The following is a 20781-nucleotide window of genomic DNA, read 5'->3' as shown; positions in this document are numbered from 1 at the left end:
GCTGGTTTGAGCCAATCCAATTAACAGAAATAATACATAAAGTATCCTTTGTTCTTATGAATGGCAGTTCCTTTGTTTTACGGAGTCAGCAGTATCTCAAATAATCCATAGGTATTGAGGGTATCTCTAATTCAAAGAAAAAATGTTTTTTTAAAATTGCTTTTGTAATTATATCTTAGCCTGCATTGAAGCAAATTCTAACGATTGAGGAATGTTTCTCGTGACAGATCAGAGTCATAAGGTTTAATTATTTTTTTAACAGGTTTTTCCCCCCCAATGATGGATTGTGAAGACAAAGGCAATGTATGCTCTGGAATCACAACTTTTCAGCAAATTGTCTCTTCCTGTTGTGGTGCTATTCTAACATCCGTTTTGGGTAAGACAAATATTAGAACCATTTAAACTTCCCTAAGTATTATAGTATTGTCAGAGTGCTCCTATCTTTGTGCTCAGATGAAAGTAAACTGTTGTCCTCTAGAAAGCAGAGCTTAATTTTTTTTCACTTAGTTAAATTCACTTAGCTAGTTCTGTTTTTAATCAATTAACTACTTATTAATATAAAAAAGAATTTTAACATGGTTTTTTATTATCTTAGTGACACCTCTAGATGTTGTCAAAGTTCGACTACAGGCCCAAAGCAATCCATCCCTGAAAGGTAAACCAATATCTTTATGTATTTCCAGTGTTGATGGGAGATAAAATTTGATAATTTCTTCTCAAAAGTTCACATTTATGAAATTGAGATTATTCTTTAAGTCCATGTTATAAATGTTATTTGCACTTGCTGATCAGTTATACCATGAACATACATTTTATTTGATGCTGGTTTATGATATAAAGATATCATTTGATATGTTTTATTTAGAAATTGTTAAGACATCTTTTTAATTATATAAAATGAATACATGATTATAATTGTACCATTATATTTCTTTATGACACTCCCATGTAACATTAAAGATATTGTAGAAACTTTATATATAGATAAGAATATAGTCTTCCAGTTTATGCTGTGTTTCATTAATCACTTTGCATTAACCACCTAGGAGAAAAGATTTCTTTTTTATTTCTTTATCAGGAAAGTCTTTTTTGGATTCTGATGGCTTGACTGATCACATTTATCTTTATGAAAATGGAACTGGCAAAACCTGGAATAAGACATCTGCCCGTTTTACTGGCATGTTGGTAAGAAAAAATGCACATTCAATCCCACTAGTATTAACTTTTAACTCTTCAAATATTGTCGGACCAATTTTGATATAGAAATTTAATTAGATAGTTTCATAGTATTTTAAGCTCAGGAGAAACACACTTCATTGCATTATGATAATTTAAAATTAAATTTGCCTATGACAGTCACATTTTATAAGATACTTGGTACAGCATTGTCCAATGATTGTGAATGAGAAGATTAATTTGATAGAAAGTAAGAAAATAAAAAATATGATTGATTAATTACCATAATTCCTGTCACTTAACTGATTGTAAGCAGTAGGCTATGTATATATGGTACTTGAGATGTGTTCGTATGACAAACTAGCCAATAACATTGAAGCCTATCATGTTGTGCAAATCCAAATCCATGTAGTAGTTTCATAATTCAATATATCATATAATAGGCCAGTTTATAGTCTCTTGGTATGTTATAATCATACCTTAGGCAAGAAAGTAGCTGGGTATCCTTGCAGCCAATCATTTTGCCTTAGGAAAAAAGGCTGTGGCAATCCATTTCAAAAAATGTGCAAGGAAATTGCATGGGCACACAAATATCATGTAAATATAGTTATAATGTGCTCTTAGTATCAAAGATTACTGATGCCCTTTTTGTGTCCCTGAAATTCACAATTTCATTCAAATAAAAGCTTCTGACCTTGGTGGAAAGTGTTTAGCTCATTGTGGTTTATTACAGGGCTCACCAATCCCTGGTCCGTGGACCAGCACTGGTCTGCGGAATGCCAGATACCGGACTGTGCAAACAAACAAAGCCCCACTTGTAGAATGCAGGCAGCACATAAAACCATGCCCCCTCTGGTCTGTGGAAAAACCCACTCCATGATGCCAAAAATGTTGGGGACGCTGGTTTATTACATCTTCTTAGTTCAATTTTGCATGATTTGATAGGAAAGTTTTTTGATTTAAGAAGAAATTAAGTTTGATTATTTTTACTTTAAAGATTAATACATAGATATGAATATATATTTTACATAAAGTAACCTTTTTCTAGATGTAATATATTTATAAATAAATTCTTCATACTTCAAATTAGCATTTCTCAGATCAATATAGAAAAAGATGTTCACAGAAGAACATGCAGGTCCTTCTTAAATTAGCAAGCATAGAGAAAGTGATCAGCCTCTCCAACAGAGACTGTTGTGGAAGGCCGAACAAAAGGGCTGTTGCTGCTCTGGCCCTGCCCCCATGGGCCAGATAGGGACAACTAAAGGGCCAGACATTGCCTGTGGGCCCTAGAATGCCCAAGTCTATTTTCAAACCAAGATCAAGTGAGGTACTAATACCACTCTATAAAGCCTTAGTAAGATCACACCTAGAATACTGCATCCAGTTTTGGTCACCACACTATAAAAAAGATGTTGAGGCTCTAGAAAAAGTGCAGATAAGAACAGCCAGGATGATTAGGGGACTGGATACTAAAACATGAAGAACGGTTACAGAAACTGGGCATGGCTAGTCTAGTGAAGAGAAGGACCAGGGGAGACATGATAGCAGTCTTCCAATATTTGAGGGGCTGCCATAGAGAGGAGGGGGTCAACCTGTTTTCTTAAAGCACCTGAAGGCCAGACAAGGAATAATGAATGGAAACTGAACAAGGAGAGATTTAACCTGGATATAAGGAGAAACTTTCTGACAGTGAGAACAATCAACCAATGGAAAAGCTTGCCCTCAGGAATTGTGGGAGCTTCATCACTTGAGACTTTCAAGAAGAGATTGGACTGCCGTTTGTCAGGAATGGTGTAGGGTCTCCTGCTCGGGTGGATGGGTTGGACTAGATGACCTACAAGGTCCCTTCCAATTCTGTGAATCTGTTAAAACAAATGACACAAAATTAAGTGTGTTTGTTTGGGTGTGTGAGTTTGGGAGTTCTAAGACACATACCAACATGCCCACAGTATGCCAGTTTTTTTAAAAAAATATTTTTAAAGTATTAAATACATAGTGTTTGGTAAATAGTTCAAGAAATCTACAACATACCATATCACTATTTTTCCTTTTAGGATGCTTTTGCAAAAATTGTTCAAAGAGAGGGTGTGAAAGCATTGTGGAGTGGGTTGCCACCCTCATTGTAAGTTATACATTTTTTTCTTCCTTTGATTAATCTCTCACATTAAAATCAATCAAAACCTGAATAAAAATAGTTAATAAAATGAGTTATGAAACTATCAATGCTGTTTAATATTGACAGCAAAATTAGTAACAAAATAACTGAAAAACAATTTTATTAAATGTTTTTTCTCTGACTTAAAGTACAAAATGATGTAAAGATAGGAATGTGTATTCTAATTAATCAAAATATGTATGTCTTGAGCTATATTAATTGGTGCAACTTTTTATATGTCTCAAAGGTGCTTTTTCAGGAGGCAACTGGACTTTCTTGTTTTTTCTTTTGAAGATGTTTTGCTTCTCATCCAAGAAGCTTCTTCAGCTCTGACAGAACAGTGGAGAATGGAAGGATTTATATTGTTTGCAAACAGCTGGTAATCTGCATCCTTTTAGACCAGTGGTCTGCAGCTGATGGGCCACGGCCCACTGATGGGCCGCGAGAAAATTTTGGTGGGCCTCAGAGAAATCTCACCCCCAGAGCACTCCCCCCCCCCAAAGCAATTAATCCAGGCTGCACAGAAACACAAGGCTGCTCAGCCCACATGGCCCGCAGGAACCCTCCCTGCCCACTCACTCCTTACCTGACAAACTTGTCTGCTAAATTGCTATTTTTCCTTTTTCTGACCATCTGTTCTGCTGTGCCGGGAGATTAAGATTAGCTAGGAAGCAGGAAATGGTTGGATTTATTGCTTTCTGGCTAAGCACAAGCCGAATCTCCCTTAGGACTGAAGGTTTGCTTGCAAGCAAATTCAGTGCAGACTCATGGCAAGCAAATTTGAGAGACTGAGCTAGCCAATGGCAGCTAGATAGATTACTGAATGATTCTATGAGCAACTCAATCTGCCTGCTTTGCCTGATTTTGGATGAAAGTTGCTTTTTTATATAAAAAAGTCAATATTTACATACATGGTGTGTTGTGGGTTAATTTTGTGAGTTTGCTTGCTAGCAAATTTTATGAGCTAGCTGACTGAGCTAGCCAATGGCAGATAGATAGATTTCTGAATGAATCTGTGATTCTGTGAGCAATTCAATCTGCCTGCCTGCTTTGCCTGATTTTGGGTAAATTCAATATTTACATACATGGTGTGTTGTGGGTTAATTTTGTGAGTTTGCTTGCTAGCAAATTTTATGAGTTTGCTTGCAAGCAAATTTTATGTGACAGACTGAGCTAGCTAATGGCAGATAGATTTGTGAATGAATCTGATTCTGTGAGCAACTCAATCTGCCTGCTTTGCCTGATTTTGGATAAAAGTTGCTCTGTTTTTATAAAAAATTCAATATTTATATAAACATTTATAATATTTACATACAAGCCATGCCCAGCCAGTCACATGACCACCAAGCCACACCCACAAATTAGGCCACGCCCACAGAACCAGTTAGTGGTCCTTGGGATCTAAAATTATAAGTTTGGTGGTCCCTGAGGTCCAAAGGGTTGGCAACCCCTGTTTTAGAGGGTCTTTGAAGCACTTGGAAGTTTATCTGTGTCTTCAAGATCACCTGAGTAGTGTTTTGAAGACACAGATAAACTTTCAAGTATTTCAACGCTCCTTTTAAAGGATTCAGATTACCATCTGGCTGCAAGGAATATAAATCCTTCCATCCCCCACTATCCTGTCAGAGCTGAAGAAGCTTCTTGGATGAGAAGCAAAACGTCTTCAAAAGAAAAAACAAGGAAGTCCAGTTGCCTCCTGAAAAAGCATCTTTGGAACAACCATCACCTGGATGACTGAGAATCTCGACAGATGTTTAACTTTTTATATGTTACTATATAAATCATATTATCAAAAAGATAATAGAAATAATATTTGGCCTACATTTCTAGAAAATCAAGATAGTGCTAGGAGTGGTTTTTTTTTTGAACATTTGAAAGTTAAAAGCAACTATGTTGAGGAAGAATTCAAATTGATCAGTCTTAAAATCCTTGACAAAGCATAGAAAAATGAAGAAAGTTATGATAGGAAAGGGAGATAAAGATTGTAAAAAATAGTTCCCTTGCTCTTCCTGAAGCCCTCCCCCAAAATATTTCTGCTTTTACCAGCATGAACCCAGCCAGATGACCCTTAGAAAACAGCAGTTCTTCTGCCACAGGAAATCTAATCAGTTCGTGAAAAAGCAAAGCTTAAAGGAAAAAAATAATCATTTGATTTCTGTGTCTACCCATGTCAACAAGTGACTCTGGGCAGTGTGCATAAAAACATAAAAAATACTGTAAATATATATGGTTGCCGAATGAAATTTTTGCCGTAGATGTTAACAGAATCAAGAAATGGGGCTCTTAACATACCCCAAGCCCAGACATGTAACTAGGTCTTCACAGTCTTGTGAAGGCCCAACAGAGTTGGGGCTATTCTAATCTCTGAAGGAACAATTTCCTAGAGGGTAGGGGCTATGGGTATGACTCCTAGTCCCTGCCAGCCAACATTCCTTGGCAGAAGGGATTCATAATATGCCCAAACTGACCGACTAAATTGAACAGGTAAAAATAACTAAGAAAAGACAGTCCCTTAGGCAACCAGTCTCAAGGTTTTAAATATGAAAAACCAACTTCTTGGAAGCATACTGGCTGCCAGTGCAGCTCATATAGAAATCGTATTATGTGTCAAATATCCAACACCATTTACTACCCATGCAGCCACAATTTGCAGCAGTTGAAATTTTTGAATGGTCTTCAAGAACAGCTCCATGTAGAGTGTGCTACAGTATCCAGAGAAGAGGTAATAAGAGCCCGAGTAAATGTGAGCATAGCCTCGTAATCCAGGGATGAGCATGCCATTATTCAATTCTATGTGCAAAGGCCCTTCTATCTACAGCTGCCACCTGCTCTTCTAGCAGTAGTCATGATGCTAAGAGGATTCCCCATCCTCACCCCCATTTTGTAGCTGATTTGCTTAGAAAAATACCATTCCATCCAGAACCAAGAGTGGAAAAACCTTGTCTTCCAACGGTTCAGCACCTTTTCCAAGGTACTCTCGCCACTCCTTTATAACATCTACATGAAACTGCTGGATGAGATCATAGGTCATCATGGGTTGAGGAATCATAGTATGCGGATGATACTCAATTTTATATCTCCACCCTTGAAAAGCATTAAGAAGCTTCAATTGGTGCAGAGTGCAATTGTGTGAGCAGTCTTTGGGACCCCTAGAGTGGGCCACTGTTCTGTGAGCTGCGCTAGCTGCCAGTTTGTTTTCATATGCAATTCAAGGTGTTGATTATTACCTATGAATGACATGCATGACGGGTCCAGATTGCTTGAAGAACCATCTCACCCCACAGGAAAAACCCGCCTCACCCTTTTCAGTGGAGGTAGCATGCTGTGGATCCACCAGTCAATTGATTGGTGGGGTCCAGGAGAACAGCCTTCTCTGCTATGGTCCTGGCTCTTTGGAACATCTTGTCTCCTGAGGTGAGATTGCCTCCATGACCTTCCTCAAGAGCCTGAAGATCTGGCTCTGCCAGTTGGCTTGTGGCTATAATGGGAGAATACCACATTGCAGGTGGTTGATTGACCAGTCACTTTGCAGTTAGATGTGCGGCAAACAAATTTAATAAATGATGGTGGTGGTGAACAATGAAGCCATCAAACATCCCAGATCCTTGGGAAGGAATCAAAAGACAAAAATGCCAAATCCAGTTTGAACATCTAGCTGACTATGTGATAGACCATAATAATATGAATAATGTTATTAAAAAGGTCAAGCTGAGAAGTCAAGAAGTTGAAGGATGACTGAAATACGCCCATCCTGTTCAGTCCAGAAATCATTTAAGAGCACAATCAATGCCACATCATTCCGCAACCTGGCCTGAACCTGGTTGAAAGGTGTCCTAATATTCTGCTTTGTCCAGGATCCACGGTTGTCAAGCAGCCACCTTCTACACAATCTGCTCCCTGCCACAGTTAGAGATGGGACAAAAGTTATCCAGACTACTAATGTCAAGTGATGGTCCCTTTGGGAGAGGATACACCATTGCCTCCTTGAGAAATGACAGAACCACCTTCTTCAAGGAATTCCTTGAGAAATGACAGAACCACCTTCAAGGGATTATTAGCCACTACTCAGATCCAATAACTCATCCCTCCTTGGCATTCTTAACCAGCTAGGATGGACATGGATATAGCACGGAGATTGCCGGGCTAGCATGTGCAAGAGCCCTGTCCACTTCCTTAGATGCAACAAAATCAAATTTTCTCCAGATAACCTTGCAAGACTTAGCCCCATAGTCTCCACTGGTGCTATCTTAAAGCTTTAATAGAACCAGTTTCTCTGGAGTGAGGGGTGGTACCAGAGCATTGGAGGCTCACCAGGGAGTGACCATGACAAGAAAGAAAGAAATACGTCCCCCAATTCCAGAGCATAGTGTGACAGAAAAACCAAGCCATGACTGCTATTATGCATCAGGCTCTGAATGACCTGGAACAAGCCTAGGACTATCATGGTAGTCATGAACTCTCAAACTACCTCAGACCCCATGTCCTGGAAAGACATCAGCCTGAGAAACTCCACTGCCAACATGATTAGGGAGGGAGGCTGCTAATCAGCAGAGAGCTGTAATTCCAAAACCCCAAATGATCTCTCTTAGTGCCCAACTCAATAAATGGGGTCTTGCACCCAACAGTCTGAGAAGCAGTGTTCTGAATGCCTCTGATGTATCTCAGATGGCCACTACATCTCCCTTATCCTAGTCAGTGCCACTTATGGAAACTAGAAGTTTTCTGAATGAGCCTTCGCAAGCAATGAGAAACCACTTACTCATGACTAAAACACGCCTCTTTAAAAAAAAACAGGCAGGAACAGTCTTTATCCACATTGGATAGATAAAACCAAAAATAATTAGTCACAAATGAACGTATTTTCACCTTATGAAACAGGGCACAAACAATCTCTATTCACACGAGAACTTAAGGTAAAAAAGCCCTTCAATGATTAAGCCAAGCAGAAACAGACCCTGATCACACTGGCTTGAGGCAAATGCATTACCTATTGTTTCCCACGGAGACTCAGTTGGCACCTCAAATACTGAGCAATTAGTCTCAACAAACCTTGTTCTGGCAAAGGAATCCGACTTGATTGATGTACCCTGGAAAACAGTTATCTGTGACAACAGGCCATTCCCAAAGCCCTACTATTTACCATATTTCCCAGCCAGGGAGGGGCTGGCTAGTGTCTATGACTTCTTTTCCCTGAGAGCCAGTTTATTGCCTTCCGTTGCTCTTCTCTCCTCTCTACGAATACATGCATTTGGGATAGGCCCCATCTGTTCCTCTTCCTCACTCACTTCAGGCCCCGAAGGCAGCTGCTTTTCCACCTGGGGCCAGCAAAAGGCCCCAGCTCTGCCTCTGCTTCTGATTCCTTATCAGAGCCTTCCAAAGGCTCCAAAGCTGGCCCAGGTTTCCCCTCCACCTCCTCCTTCTTCTTCTTGAAGGTCTCAAGTGATGGCACTTCCACAACTTCTGAGGGCAAGTTGTTCCATTGGTTGGTTGTTCTCACTATCAGAAAGTTTCTCCTTGTTTCCAGTTAAATCTCTCCTTGTTCAGTTTCCATCCATTATTCTTTGTCTGGCCTCTGCTGCTAGCTCTGCTGGCAGCCAATGGGCCACCACAAGAAGGAAGAAAGAGGAATCTTCCCTCATGTTCCAAGCAAATCTCAGTAATCCGTGCCATGTCAGCCTTTTTATTGACAATAAAAATTGAATAAAAATTATAACAAATTGATTTAGCACTTAGTAGCAACAGCTGACAATGCAGGACCTTGAAATTCTTCCATCCAGGATCCAGGAGCAAGTTCATTCTCCATTGTTGGCCTGCCCCATATCTCCCATCATACTTCTCCCTTTGCCTTATTATTGGGATGTTGCAACCTTCCCTCACTCCTTCGGAGCTTTACCCTTTCTCCTCTCCATAAAAGTCTATGTTTATGCCCATCTCTCCCACCTTATACAAACAAACCTACAAGCAACCAATACTAATACTTGAGATGTTTCTGCACAGTAGAGCATTCAATCCCTTCAGTTAATTAGGAACCAGTTCATCTCATCTTTCTACCAATCATAATATGCCATCATTCAGTGTCCTCTCACCAGATCACTTTTCGTCTCTACCACATGTTTACACCCCCTTCATCCCAGCCCCCCAGTCACAGCCAATTGACAGCGAGCCTTTAGACTCAGCTGAACCTCTGCTGGCATTTCTCTGATGCCAGTGGACCCTCAGCCCTCCACCTCTGTTCCCCCTGTCCTGAATGTTTCAATGTATCCAGTGATTCACCACAAGGGACAAGCAGCCAAATTTCCCAGCAGGTGGTTGGAGGGTAGGGAGTGAAGGGGTTGGGAATATGTGGCGGACACAAAAAGTCCTAGACCCTACCAGATTGTTTAGGGCTCGATTGCACAATCCCAAATGATTCAATTCCCCCACCCCAACTGTTATCTATGACAAAGGTGAGCAGAATCACAACCTAAACTTTCCAACTTGATAACTAGTCATATTACAATAAATCCTTTCAATCAAATCTTCCTGGGTCATAGTAACTGTTGATTGAAGCATTTCACACGCATAGTTATTTCTCTACCATTAGTTCTCAGTCAGGAGGAACGCAAAATGCATATCTGATAATGTGGAGGAAGGAACTGCAGCCACAGAGTCCAGCCAGTCCAACGCTGCTTTTGCCACAGCAAAATTCCCCGCCTCCACCTTCACCCATGAGGAAAAATGGGTGGTTTTCAAACATATTTAGGCATCATTGTCCTCCTTGCCCTGCAGCATAGTCCCTTCTGCAGGCTGATAGGGACTTTCTTCAGTGGTGATCTCCTTCCCATTGCAGTGGATGAGGGATATGCTTTCTGGTTACTTTCAAAAGCAGTTTCATTACTTTTTCATTATGTATATGTTAATCTTTATCATTAATGTACATGATTCTCCTATACTGGGTAATAAAACATATAACCATTCCTGTGTTTTGCTTATTTCCTCTCCAGAGTTGGTAATAATTGTACCATTGTTTGTTCTCCATACTGTATTGTGGGGCACAAACTGAAAAAGAAACCACAACTGTTGGCCTTTAGAATTCTTTGCTTTAAAATGTTTAGTTGAATAACTTAATAGAGGGAAATGGATCTCTAACATGTTTCATGTAAGTTATTAAAGAGAAAATGGCATGTCTAAATATTTTACTCAGCACAGGAAATATCATGGTCTATATATGAGTGTTAGCATCTTGATATGCAGTATAACATGTCTCTTGTTCTGTGAACTATGACCAAAGACCAATTCTAAAATGCTTATATTTGAGCTAGAAGTTTGGCAATTATTTGAATAAAACTGAAATGATTAAGAAATTGATTAAATGCTTATATTTCAATTTTAGAGCAGTTTCAGTTCCAACTACAGTGATTTATTTTACCTGCTATGATCAACTACGTGATGCGTTCGTTAATAAATTAGGAGATAATGACTACATTCCACTTATTGCAGGTGGCATAGCCAGACGTGAGTTTATCAACCTGTAGTTTGTTAACTGTTTATTATAAGAAAACTTATTAAAATTAATCAGTATGATGATGTGACATAGTAAATATTTATTATGTGAAATAAATGAGTGTAATTAACTATTTCTCTGCTTTATGGTCAAAAAGTTACATTCCTTAATCTAAGGATATTGCCTAATACATGTTTAATATTTTATGGTCTCTTAACTATGACTCAGACTTAGGAGATATCTTTAGCATGAATAGTTCTTCCTTCTATCCTGAATTCCTCCTTCTTTACCTTGTCTAAGCTAACGCTGATTAAATTTATGGTGAGCATAGTAAATATGGTCACCATTAAGATTTAAGTTTAATCAGGATAGAAGAAAGAACCATGGTAAATATGTTGATGTAAGAGCTGAAGATAGCATATATTCAAATTTTGTCCTGTTTCATGGCCTAAAACAATAGCCTCCAAAACCAGTTTCCATGGATCAGGGGCATGATTTCGTGTACTGCCTGGATCCTCTGTTTGGACAGATGGGACTTTGATTGCTTGCACAGCCTGTTTCCTCACAAGCTGTGGATCAGTGCCAGTCCGTGGCCTCGTGGTTAACTGGAAGGGCAACAGAATATGAGTAAACTTTTTTAAAGAACAGCTTCCATTGTACAGTCAAATTATACAGTTGTCATTGTAATATACCAGTTATGAATTATATTTACTTGTTCAAGCATTCTCTTGTTTAAAGCACGTTTCATAAAATTTAGGACACTATACAATTGGGAAGAAAGTCTCTGAAAGATACATTCCAGTTTCCCACAATAGCTGTCATAAATTTTACTTGAAGGAGGGATTTTAATTTATTTGCAGCCCTAGGATTATGATCCTAATTCCATCTGGAATTTCCATCACTAAAATAGATGTTAAAGAAAAGATCACATAACCATGCTGTTTAGTGTTAGTCAAAATTTTGTTTGTAAGGCTGCAACCTCATGTTTCTATCCTGCATAACTATCTCTCCTTTAACTCCCCCTCTCCCATTTCTGCTCCTTTGGCCGCATAACATTCCACCACTTTACACCTCCACTCCAGAATCCAGGCATGTAGGGTCTGTTGGCCCTGAGCTTGCCTCCACCTCTCACTGGAGGCTGAAGGCTGGTTCTCCAAGACTCCATCCAATAGAGGAAGTTGAGGGATAAGGGCTTCCTGGAGGTGCAATTCATATTCTGCAACTTACATTTTGGAAAATAGCACTTCCAATGGGAGGACAAGGGCTTCCCAGAAGTACAATGTGTATTACAGCTCATTTGAAGCATTCATGAAGAATTGGCCTATGGGCTTCAGTGAAGGGTGGAGACAAGCCCCAAGTCAATAGAATCTTATATATCTGGATCCTGCGATATGTGACAAGAATGTGAGGCAGCCAAAAATGATATTTTTATGAAAATGTTATATTTTCATAATGGCTAAAGTTTTCCTTAACAATTAATTAGGGATAATTTTTGTTGTGCCTTCTAGAGCAAGGTTAATACTAACTCCAGTAGGTTATGTACAATTATACCTGTAGCCGCGGTGGTGCAGTGGTTAGAGTGCAGTACTGCAGGCTACTTCTGCTGACTGCTGGCTGACTGCAATTCGGCAGATTGAATCTCAGGCTCAAGGTGACTTAGCTTTCCATCCTTCCGAGGTGGGTAAATGAGGACCCAGTTTGCTAGGGGCAATATGCTGGCTCTTTAAACCACTTAGGGAGGGCTGTAAAGCACTGTGAAGCGGTATATAAATCCAAGTGCTATTGCTATACCTGACTGTGTGGTATAAAATGACTCTCAGGGCTATATGTTATCTGTATTGGAGCTTATAAGCAAATGCATGAACGAACAGATTTGTTAAGAATCCCTGTGGAACAAAGACTCTTTATTTTCATCTTCTTCCTAAAATTCTGCTGTGATAGGAGAAGCCAGTGATCTGAAGCTTAGTAATCAAGAAGGGGAAAAGAAGCCTCATAGGCATTCACTGACTTTGGAGCTATAAACCTGATGGGTAAGGTACCAGGTACAGCCCATTATGCAAAGTGAAATGAGGGTAAATTTTAAGAGGAATAAAAAATAATGTATAAAATTAAAAATAAAGAGACTTAGAAAATACAAAACTCTGTACAACATTGTTCCTTTGACTATGACCTCTTACTAATTGAAATCTTAAATATAGTAGTTAGCTAGTCAGGCTCAAGTCATGAAGTTTTCAAGCCAAGGAACCAGCCCTTTAATTTTATCTGCTGATAGAATTAATTAAGATTAAACTATTCCTTAGGTTACAAGGGCAATTGGAACAGGAATGCCATCACAAAGTGATGCAGTTGTAAAGATGTTATCACATTGCTTAGTGGCAATATTTTGGTAGTTCCAGTTGCCATTGTAATAATGTGGCTTGTTAAGCCAAATTATTTGTCGTATCAAATTCTGTACCTGTCAATAGTGGTGTCCCCCAAGGCAGTGTACTAGGACCAACTCTCTTCATACTCTACATAAATGACCTCTGTGATCATATTAAGAGCAACTGCGTTCTCTTCGCTGATGATGTAAAGCTGTTCAATACCACAGGCAATACTGCTACCATTCAAAAAGAACTTGACTCTGTATCAGAATGGTCAAACAAATGGCAACTTCAAATCTCAACAAATAAATGCTCTGTCTTACATATTGGCAAAAAACATCAGAAAATAAAATACAAGCGGAATAGTCAAGACCTTGTTGATGATCGGATCTTGGAATACTCATCTCTAATGATCTAAGTGCTAGAGCCCACTGTAACTACATAGCCAAAAAGGCATTAAGAGTTGATAACCTAATCCTGTGTAGCTTTTTCTCTGGTAATATCACACTACTAACTAGAGCATACAAAACATTTGCTAGACTAATACTTGAATACAGCTCATCAGTCTGGAACCCACATTACGTATCTGATATTAACACAGTTGAGAAAGTCCAGAAATATTTCACAAGAAGAGTTCTCCACTCCTCTACTCGTTGCAGAATACCTTATGCCACCAGACTTGAAATTCTAGACCTAGAAAACCTAGAACTACAGAGCCTTCGGTCCAATCTAAGTATAGTGTATAAAATCATACATTGCAATGTCCTACCTGTCAATGAATACTTCAGCTTCAACCATAACAACACAAGAGCAAACAATAGATACAAACTCAAGGATAATCGCACCAAACTTGATTGCAGGAAATACGACTTCAGCAACAGAGTGGTCAATGTCTGAAATACTCTACCTGACTGTGGTTTCTTCCCCAAACCCCCAAAACTTTAATCTTAGACTGTCTACTATTGACCTCACCCCTTTGCTAAGAGGTCTGTAGGGGGCGTGCATAAGCGCACCAATGTGCCTACCGTTCCTGTCCTATTGTTTCTTTTATTTTTCTTATATGTACCCATGTCATGTATTCATAACTATGTATATACTTATACCTATTATCTTGTAAGCGATTGACAAATCAAAATAATAAATAAATAAACAAATAAATAAACAAATAAATAAACAAACAAACAAATAATAAATAAATAATAAATAAATAAATAAATAAATAAATAAATAAATAAATAAATAAATAAATAAATAAATAAATAACTAACAAACACGCACAAGTCCCAGGTAAGGGGCATGAAGATACCACAGCAGGATGGGGAATCCTGGGAGGAACAGTGTAGATTGCATGTGAGTTGGGAGAGGATTTGGGAGTGTCAGCACAGGTCATGCGTGTGTTGGAGAAGTCTGGGGGAGGACTGCTGCAGTATAGTATGTGTTCAGGAAGGCCAGGACTAGATGGCACAGGGGGCGCATATGCAGGAAAGTCAGAGGTTGGATCACATGGGAGGATTTGCATGCAGAAACACCAGAATCTTACCAGAATGACTTGCAAACTTCCTTGATAACTTTCCTATTGACTTTGCTTGTGGGAAACAAACAAGGAATGTTGCAAATGACAGTCGCATGACTGCAGGATGTTACAACCATCATGAAAGTGAACCAGTTTCAAAGCACCTGCATCATGATTATGTGACCAGGGGGACGCTGCAATGTCTGGAACTTTGAGGTATAGTCATACTTGTTTAGCATAGTCACAATTTTGAATCATCACTGAATGAGTGGTCAATAAGAAAGAAGGACTACCTGTAGTTTGTAAATTTTATGCTGTGCTTTTGAATATTGGAAAAGGTGAAACATTCTTATTGCCTGAAATCAAGGGTGAGGTTTTGGGATCATGCATCTTTTAGAGATTCTTCAGATTGTTACTTTCTGATATTAGCAATTGGGATGCAGAACATCTTGAGAATATGGATTATGAAATTAATGTGTTTCAATCTATTCATAGTATTAAATAGTTTGTCAAATAGTATTGGTAAAAAGTTATGATGATTAAAAACAAAATTGAAAACTTATTAATTCCACATATGAGGAACTCAGAGAATCATGAAATTTTATAGTTAGAGCATTTCATTCTCATCACAGTAAATCTGGGTCAATGAAGCACTCACTGAATTTAGAATCTATCTGTTTTAATAAACAATGTTAGAATCTTGAGTTCTTTGAAAGTTGAATTAACAATTTATTAAATGTATATGACACCTGACTCCTAACAATTCTGGGATGAATTACACTGTTCAATAGCTATCCATATGTTTTTTATGTAGTGAAATGCTTAATGCCAAAAATAATAGATATGGGCATATACTGAAAGCAAATGTCTTGCAGAAAAAAAGTTTGTAAATTTTGAGCACTGTGTTTCTTTCTGTCTCAAATTTAGTATTTTCTGCTACTATAATAAGTCCAATTGAAATGATTAGAACAAGAATGCAGTCTACACGATTGACTTACACGGAACTGCTTGCTCGCATCAGTACAGGTGTGACCCAAAATGGCTGGCTTACACTCTGGAAAGGATGGGGTCCCACTATCCTTAGAGATGTGCCATTTTCAGGTATGACTTCTTTCAGAAATACACTATTTTTCTATGTGCTGGCTATTACAAGCTCTCTTCTACTGAGGATTTTAGTAAGTGGGTTTCCGAGATATAAGTTTTAAAAATACAGTGATGTATAAAATATGTTTATATCATAGGTATATGATACATCTTTCAAATTTACTTTCCTCAGTTAATAAAATGCAACTCTATTTTTATAATGTTTTTAAATGGTGATTTTGGCTTTAGCATTTTTTCTTTAGATATTAACCAAATCATCTTGCTTTTTAGTTTTTGTCAGAATTCAATGCTGGAATCATAGCTATCCCTAGCTATTATTAAAACAAAGAAGAGTTAGGCTTTTCAGTATTTGACAAAGGAAGAGTACTGGATATTGATAAATTCTAATATTTCTATTATTATTTGCAGTTATCTGGAATTAAAATAATGCTCAGGTGAAAAAACTTTTTTATGTTACTGTTTATAATTGGATTCACCCATCATCTTAAGTGTGGTTTTCTAAATATGCTGTATTACATAATTCACCGTTGGTTATATTCACACATCATATTCAGCCAAAATTAAAATTAAATAAACTGTTTTACGCATTAGCGCAGTATCTGAACCTTATTTGTAGTGATATTCATACTTCATAGAAACTCCATCCCCAATCAGGTAAGTCATAAATAGCAATAGCAATAGTACTTAGACTGATATACTGCTTCGCGGTGCTTTACAGCCCTCTCTAAGCAGTTTACAGAGTCAGCATATTGCCCGCAACAATCTGAGTCCTCGTTTTATCGACCTCAGAAGGATGTGTTATGGCCCCATCAGAACCCAGGGCCGTCCAATGAGGATGGCACATCTCCTTGGAATGTTTGGAGAGGCTAGGGGCTGAGGACAAAGCTGTCCCAGACCCCTCAGGCATTGTGGGAGGTGGTCAACTGGATGGAGAGCTGCCTGCTCTTACACAGGGGAGGATCGGATGCTGACAGGCAGTGATGCTGATAGGCAGCAATCCCGTCTGATGAGGAACAGCTGCATCCCCCATTCAATCCAAGGGCACAGAGAACAGAGTATAGGCAAGCTCAAAGAAGGGTTGTACCATTCCTCCTCACAAGGAACACCTGAGTGGATTGACTTAAGGAGAAGCTGTGGGGAGTTAGTCTTTGCCAGGAACAATTGTTTGTTTTGGCTTACATTCTCCCAGTTTTGACTCATGCCTTTTGCCTTTTGCCTTGCTAGCCTTGAGGATTACTTTTCACCTTTTGCCTTGCCTAGCCTTGAGGTCTATCTTTTGCTTTTTACCTTGCCTTGGCTTTGAAGACTGCCTTGACTTTATCTCGTGGACTTGCTTAACCAAGTGGACTGAACTTGGGACCCTGGACCTTGCTCTGTGAGCATGTTTCTACTCTGTGGACTTTCTTTGTTAAATATAGACTATTGTCTGGGGCACTGAGGGTGGCTGCCTTCAGGGTAGCATGAAATGGAGCCTTTCCAGTTGTTGGAGGACCATTGGGGGAACATTTACTTAGAGTAATCAAGGACTCTTTAGAAGCCTACCTTTCCTTAACAACCTGGATCAAAGCAGGATGGAAGGCTGAGTCAGTCTTGAACAGTCAGGATCAAACTTTTGGCAGTGGAATACAGAGTTAGTCTGCAAAACTGTATTCTAACCGCTACGCCACCAAAGCCCCTGCTCAAATATGCAACTGATGACAGCTTTTTTGTTAGAGGAAAGATGATATATGATAGGTAGAGATGGTAGGTAGGTAGGTAGGTAGGTAGGTAGGTAGATGATAGATAGATAGATAGATAGATAGATAGATAGATAGATAGATAGATAGATAGATGATAGATGATAGATAGAATGTATGTCAAGATGCAACATATTTTTCTTTGTGAATGTATAATGATCTGATCTGTTCAGAGTTAATCTTATACTGTATGGGTATAACCATTTGTTTTGTAAGGGTGACTGCTGCCAGGGCAGTCATGCAAACATTTAAAAGTTTCTGTTGCACTTCAGATTTCTAAAACAATTGGTTAGCAAATCAATTGCAATTTCAAACTTTTTAATGTTTCACAATTTGATCCCATAGCACTCTACTGGTACAATTATGAATATTTCAAGATGAGCTTATGTAAAAAATCAAGTTCTCATGAGCCAACATTTCTAATCATCTTCTCATCAGGAGCAGCAGCCGGTTCTGTAAGCGAAATTTCTGTTGCTAATAGTTCATATAAGAAAATATAAGCATAAATTTGTAAAATATTTGGCCATTTTAGTATGATGTTGATCGAACAAAATAATAAATTTAAAAATACATGTAATAAAATTAGATGAAGTTTAAAAATATTTACTTCTTTGAAATAGTGATCAGTAAGAAGGAACTCATCTGCTTTGGACATGCACTAGATGATAAATCAGCCAAGGGAAGCAGAAGTTGGAGATTTACACTTTTGAGCTTTGGTATTGGAGAAAGCTCGTGAAAATATAATGAATAGCCAAGAAAACAAACAAAACATAAAATAGATCACTCCACAAAATACAGATTAAGCTAAGTTGCAAGCCACCAGGCACAAATTATATTTTGGATAAATGCTAAGACCTAGCTGTCTTAAAATATCTATAATACTGGAAAGGTGGATGAAAAAAGAAGATGATAAGCCTCAGCACGGACTCTTATCACAACACAATGGATATACTATTGGAAATCTAAAGGACCTGGTTGGGAACAGTTCATGTTGCAAGAAGTCTATCCATACCACCAAGGGCCAATACTGATTTGATGGCACATAATTATAACCAGATTATATGCATGGATAGGATAAGAGAATCAATGGAATATGTTTAATTTTTAGGAAAAATTTTCTTAGGAAGTCAGTTATCAAGTCCTTTTGTAGTCTTTTGTTTCCTAGGCTAAACATACCTGTTGAGGTAATTCCCCATTAGGATAATGAGTGCACACAGGGAGACGTAGTGAGAGTAATGTTGAATAACACACACACAGCACACAGCTACACTGTATAGTAAAATGTAGGTTTTACTTCCAGTAAACAGTTAAGCAAAGTCCAACCAACAGTCCAAGTCATACACAGTTATAGCAGTCAGTTTTCAGTCCAGGGATAATCCAGTAACAAAGTCCAGTATCAAAAACAGTTCAGTAAAAGACTCACATCAAATCCAAGAATAACGATGATCAATAACAGTCAATATGGAAATGCAGGAACAGCAACACTCTAAGCAACAACAGAACAGAACAACCCAGGTTTCTGGCTCCATCTTATGGCCGTTTGAGGAACCACACCCAATTACAATTTTAGCATTCCCTTAAAGAGACAGTATTAAAATGTCTATCCTGGTTTATATATTTGCCAACTCAACTGTTAGGTGATTTACATTCCTAACATTCTCCCCTTTGGGTAGGACAATATATACAACTTTACATTCTAAGTCCATAATCCTCACAGCAAGCCATATGCTTTACAGAGCCTTGGGCTTTTGTAAAATGATCTGCGATGTTATTTTCTGACATACAGTATTCCAGCTTAATCATCTTACTTTGCACACATTGTCTCACATTTAAATATCTTCAATCTGTGTGTTTTGATCTTGTCTTAACAGCAAGATTGGAAGCCATCTGTATTGTTTGTCTTCATAAACAACAATAGAATCTGTTACATCAATTCTCATATCAATCAATAGTTGCTTATTATAAATTAAATCTGTACATAATAGAGATAAACATGATAATTCAGCTTCCATTGTTGATAAACTTAGATGTTTCTATCAAATAGACCTCCATCCAATCAACACCTTTCCTAATAACACTACAGTACCTGACGTAGATTTACATGTATTTACGTCTGTAGCAAAACTTGCATCAGTATATGCAGTTAGACTTAGTTCATCCTTAGGCTCCAAATACAATGCATAGTGCATTGTTTGTTTCAGATATCTTAGCACATCTAAGCAGCTTGCCAGTGCCTTTCAGTTAGCTCAGCATTAAACCTCGCTAATTGGTTAACACAGTATGCTACATCTGGTCTCGACCAATTACTGAGATAAGATAAGCTATCAATCAAGGACTGATAAATATCTTTATCAAAAATAGGACTTTGTACATTACTGTGACTAAACTCCTGGCTCATTGGTGTTTTAGCCGGCTTACAAAATTCCATTTTAAAATTCTGTAGTAATTGGTTAATTTTATCTGCCTGTGAGATTTTGTATCCTCCCCTAGTTTTATCTATCTTTAAACCAAGATATTGTTTAATTTCTCCTTACTGTTTTATCTTAAATTTCTTCTCTAACAGTGATATTATTTTAGTAGCTTCTTGTTCAGTTTTGGTGATTAATGCTGTGTCATCAGTAAACAATAGCAACAAAGACACTACACCATTACTTTAAACAAACATGGATCAGCCATGAAAGCTACAAAACCTATCGTAGTTAATTCCTTAACTATACACTGATTCCACTCATATCCTGATTGCTTCAAGCCATAAAGACTCTTTTTCAATCTCCAGCAATCAATTGTATTATCATGTTTGATTCCTAAAGGTTTCTTTAAATATATAATGTGTTGCAACGCTGCAGGCAGATATGCCGTTTCTACATCCAAATGATTTATAATGTATTTCTCCTTAGCTGCCCACACTAATGCTGCCCTTAATGTAGTAGCCTTCAGACTAGGCGCAAACACCTCATCGTAGTCATTTGCTGTCTGATTGAACCCTTGTGCTACTAACCTGGCTTTATGGGTAACAGTCCCATCCACACCTGTCTTAAGTTTATAAATCCATTTACACCCAATGGCATGTTCACCTGGTGGTAACCTGACATTTTCATATACTTCCAACCTTTTTTTTATCTGAGTTTTCACAAAGAGAAAAAAAATACAAATAAAACATCTTTTTTGAAAGTAGCGTAATCCCGGGTTACATTTCTTCGTACAGACACAAATTCAGGTTCATGCTCATTTTTATATTTTATTCCATA

General features: G+C 38.2%; 1 protein-coding gene across 3 annotated transcripts in view; it reads left to right on the top strand.

Annotated features, from left to right (window-relative positions):
- The first annotated feature begins 268 nt into the window (after positions 1-268).
- The window catches only part of SLC25A40 (solute carrier family 25 member 40), a 31559-nt gene continuing 11046 nt past the window's right edge, over positions 269-20781 (top strand). For 2 of the 3 annotated variants that reach the window (XM_087946190.1, XM_087946189.1), the window contains exons 1-7: positions 269-376; positions 596-655; positions 1079-1185; positions 3234-3301; positions 10707-10828; positions 15621-15794; positions 17879-17988. In XM_087946190.1, the coding sequence (XP_087802316.1) occupies positions 277-376; positions 596-655; positions 1079-1185; positions 3234-3301; positions 10707-10828; positions 15621-15794; positions 17879-17988 (741 nt within the window). In that variant the 5' untranslated portion in view covers positions 269-276. The remainder of the gene's footprint in view (positions 377-595; positions 656-1078; positions 1186-3233; positions 3302-10706; positions 10829-15620; positions 15795-17878; positions 17989-20781) is intronic. The other variant, XM_087946191.1, reaches the window with a different exon arrangement.

This window comes from Notechis scutatus, chromosome Z (assembly GCF_049901735.1).
Source record: "Notechis scutatus isolate UNSWTSFEM ecotype Mainland chromosome Z, rNotScu1.2, whole genome shotgun sequence".
NCBI classification, from domain to species: Eukaryota; Metazoa; Chordata; class Lepidosauria; order Squamata; family Elapidae; genus Notechis; species Notechis scutatus.
The sequence above is the reverse complement of the archived record's forward strand: the minus strand, read 5'-3'. Positions and strand labels throughout refer to the sequence as shown.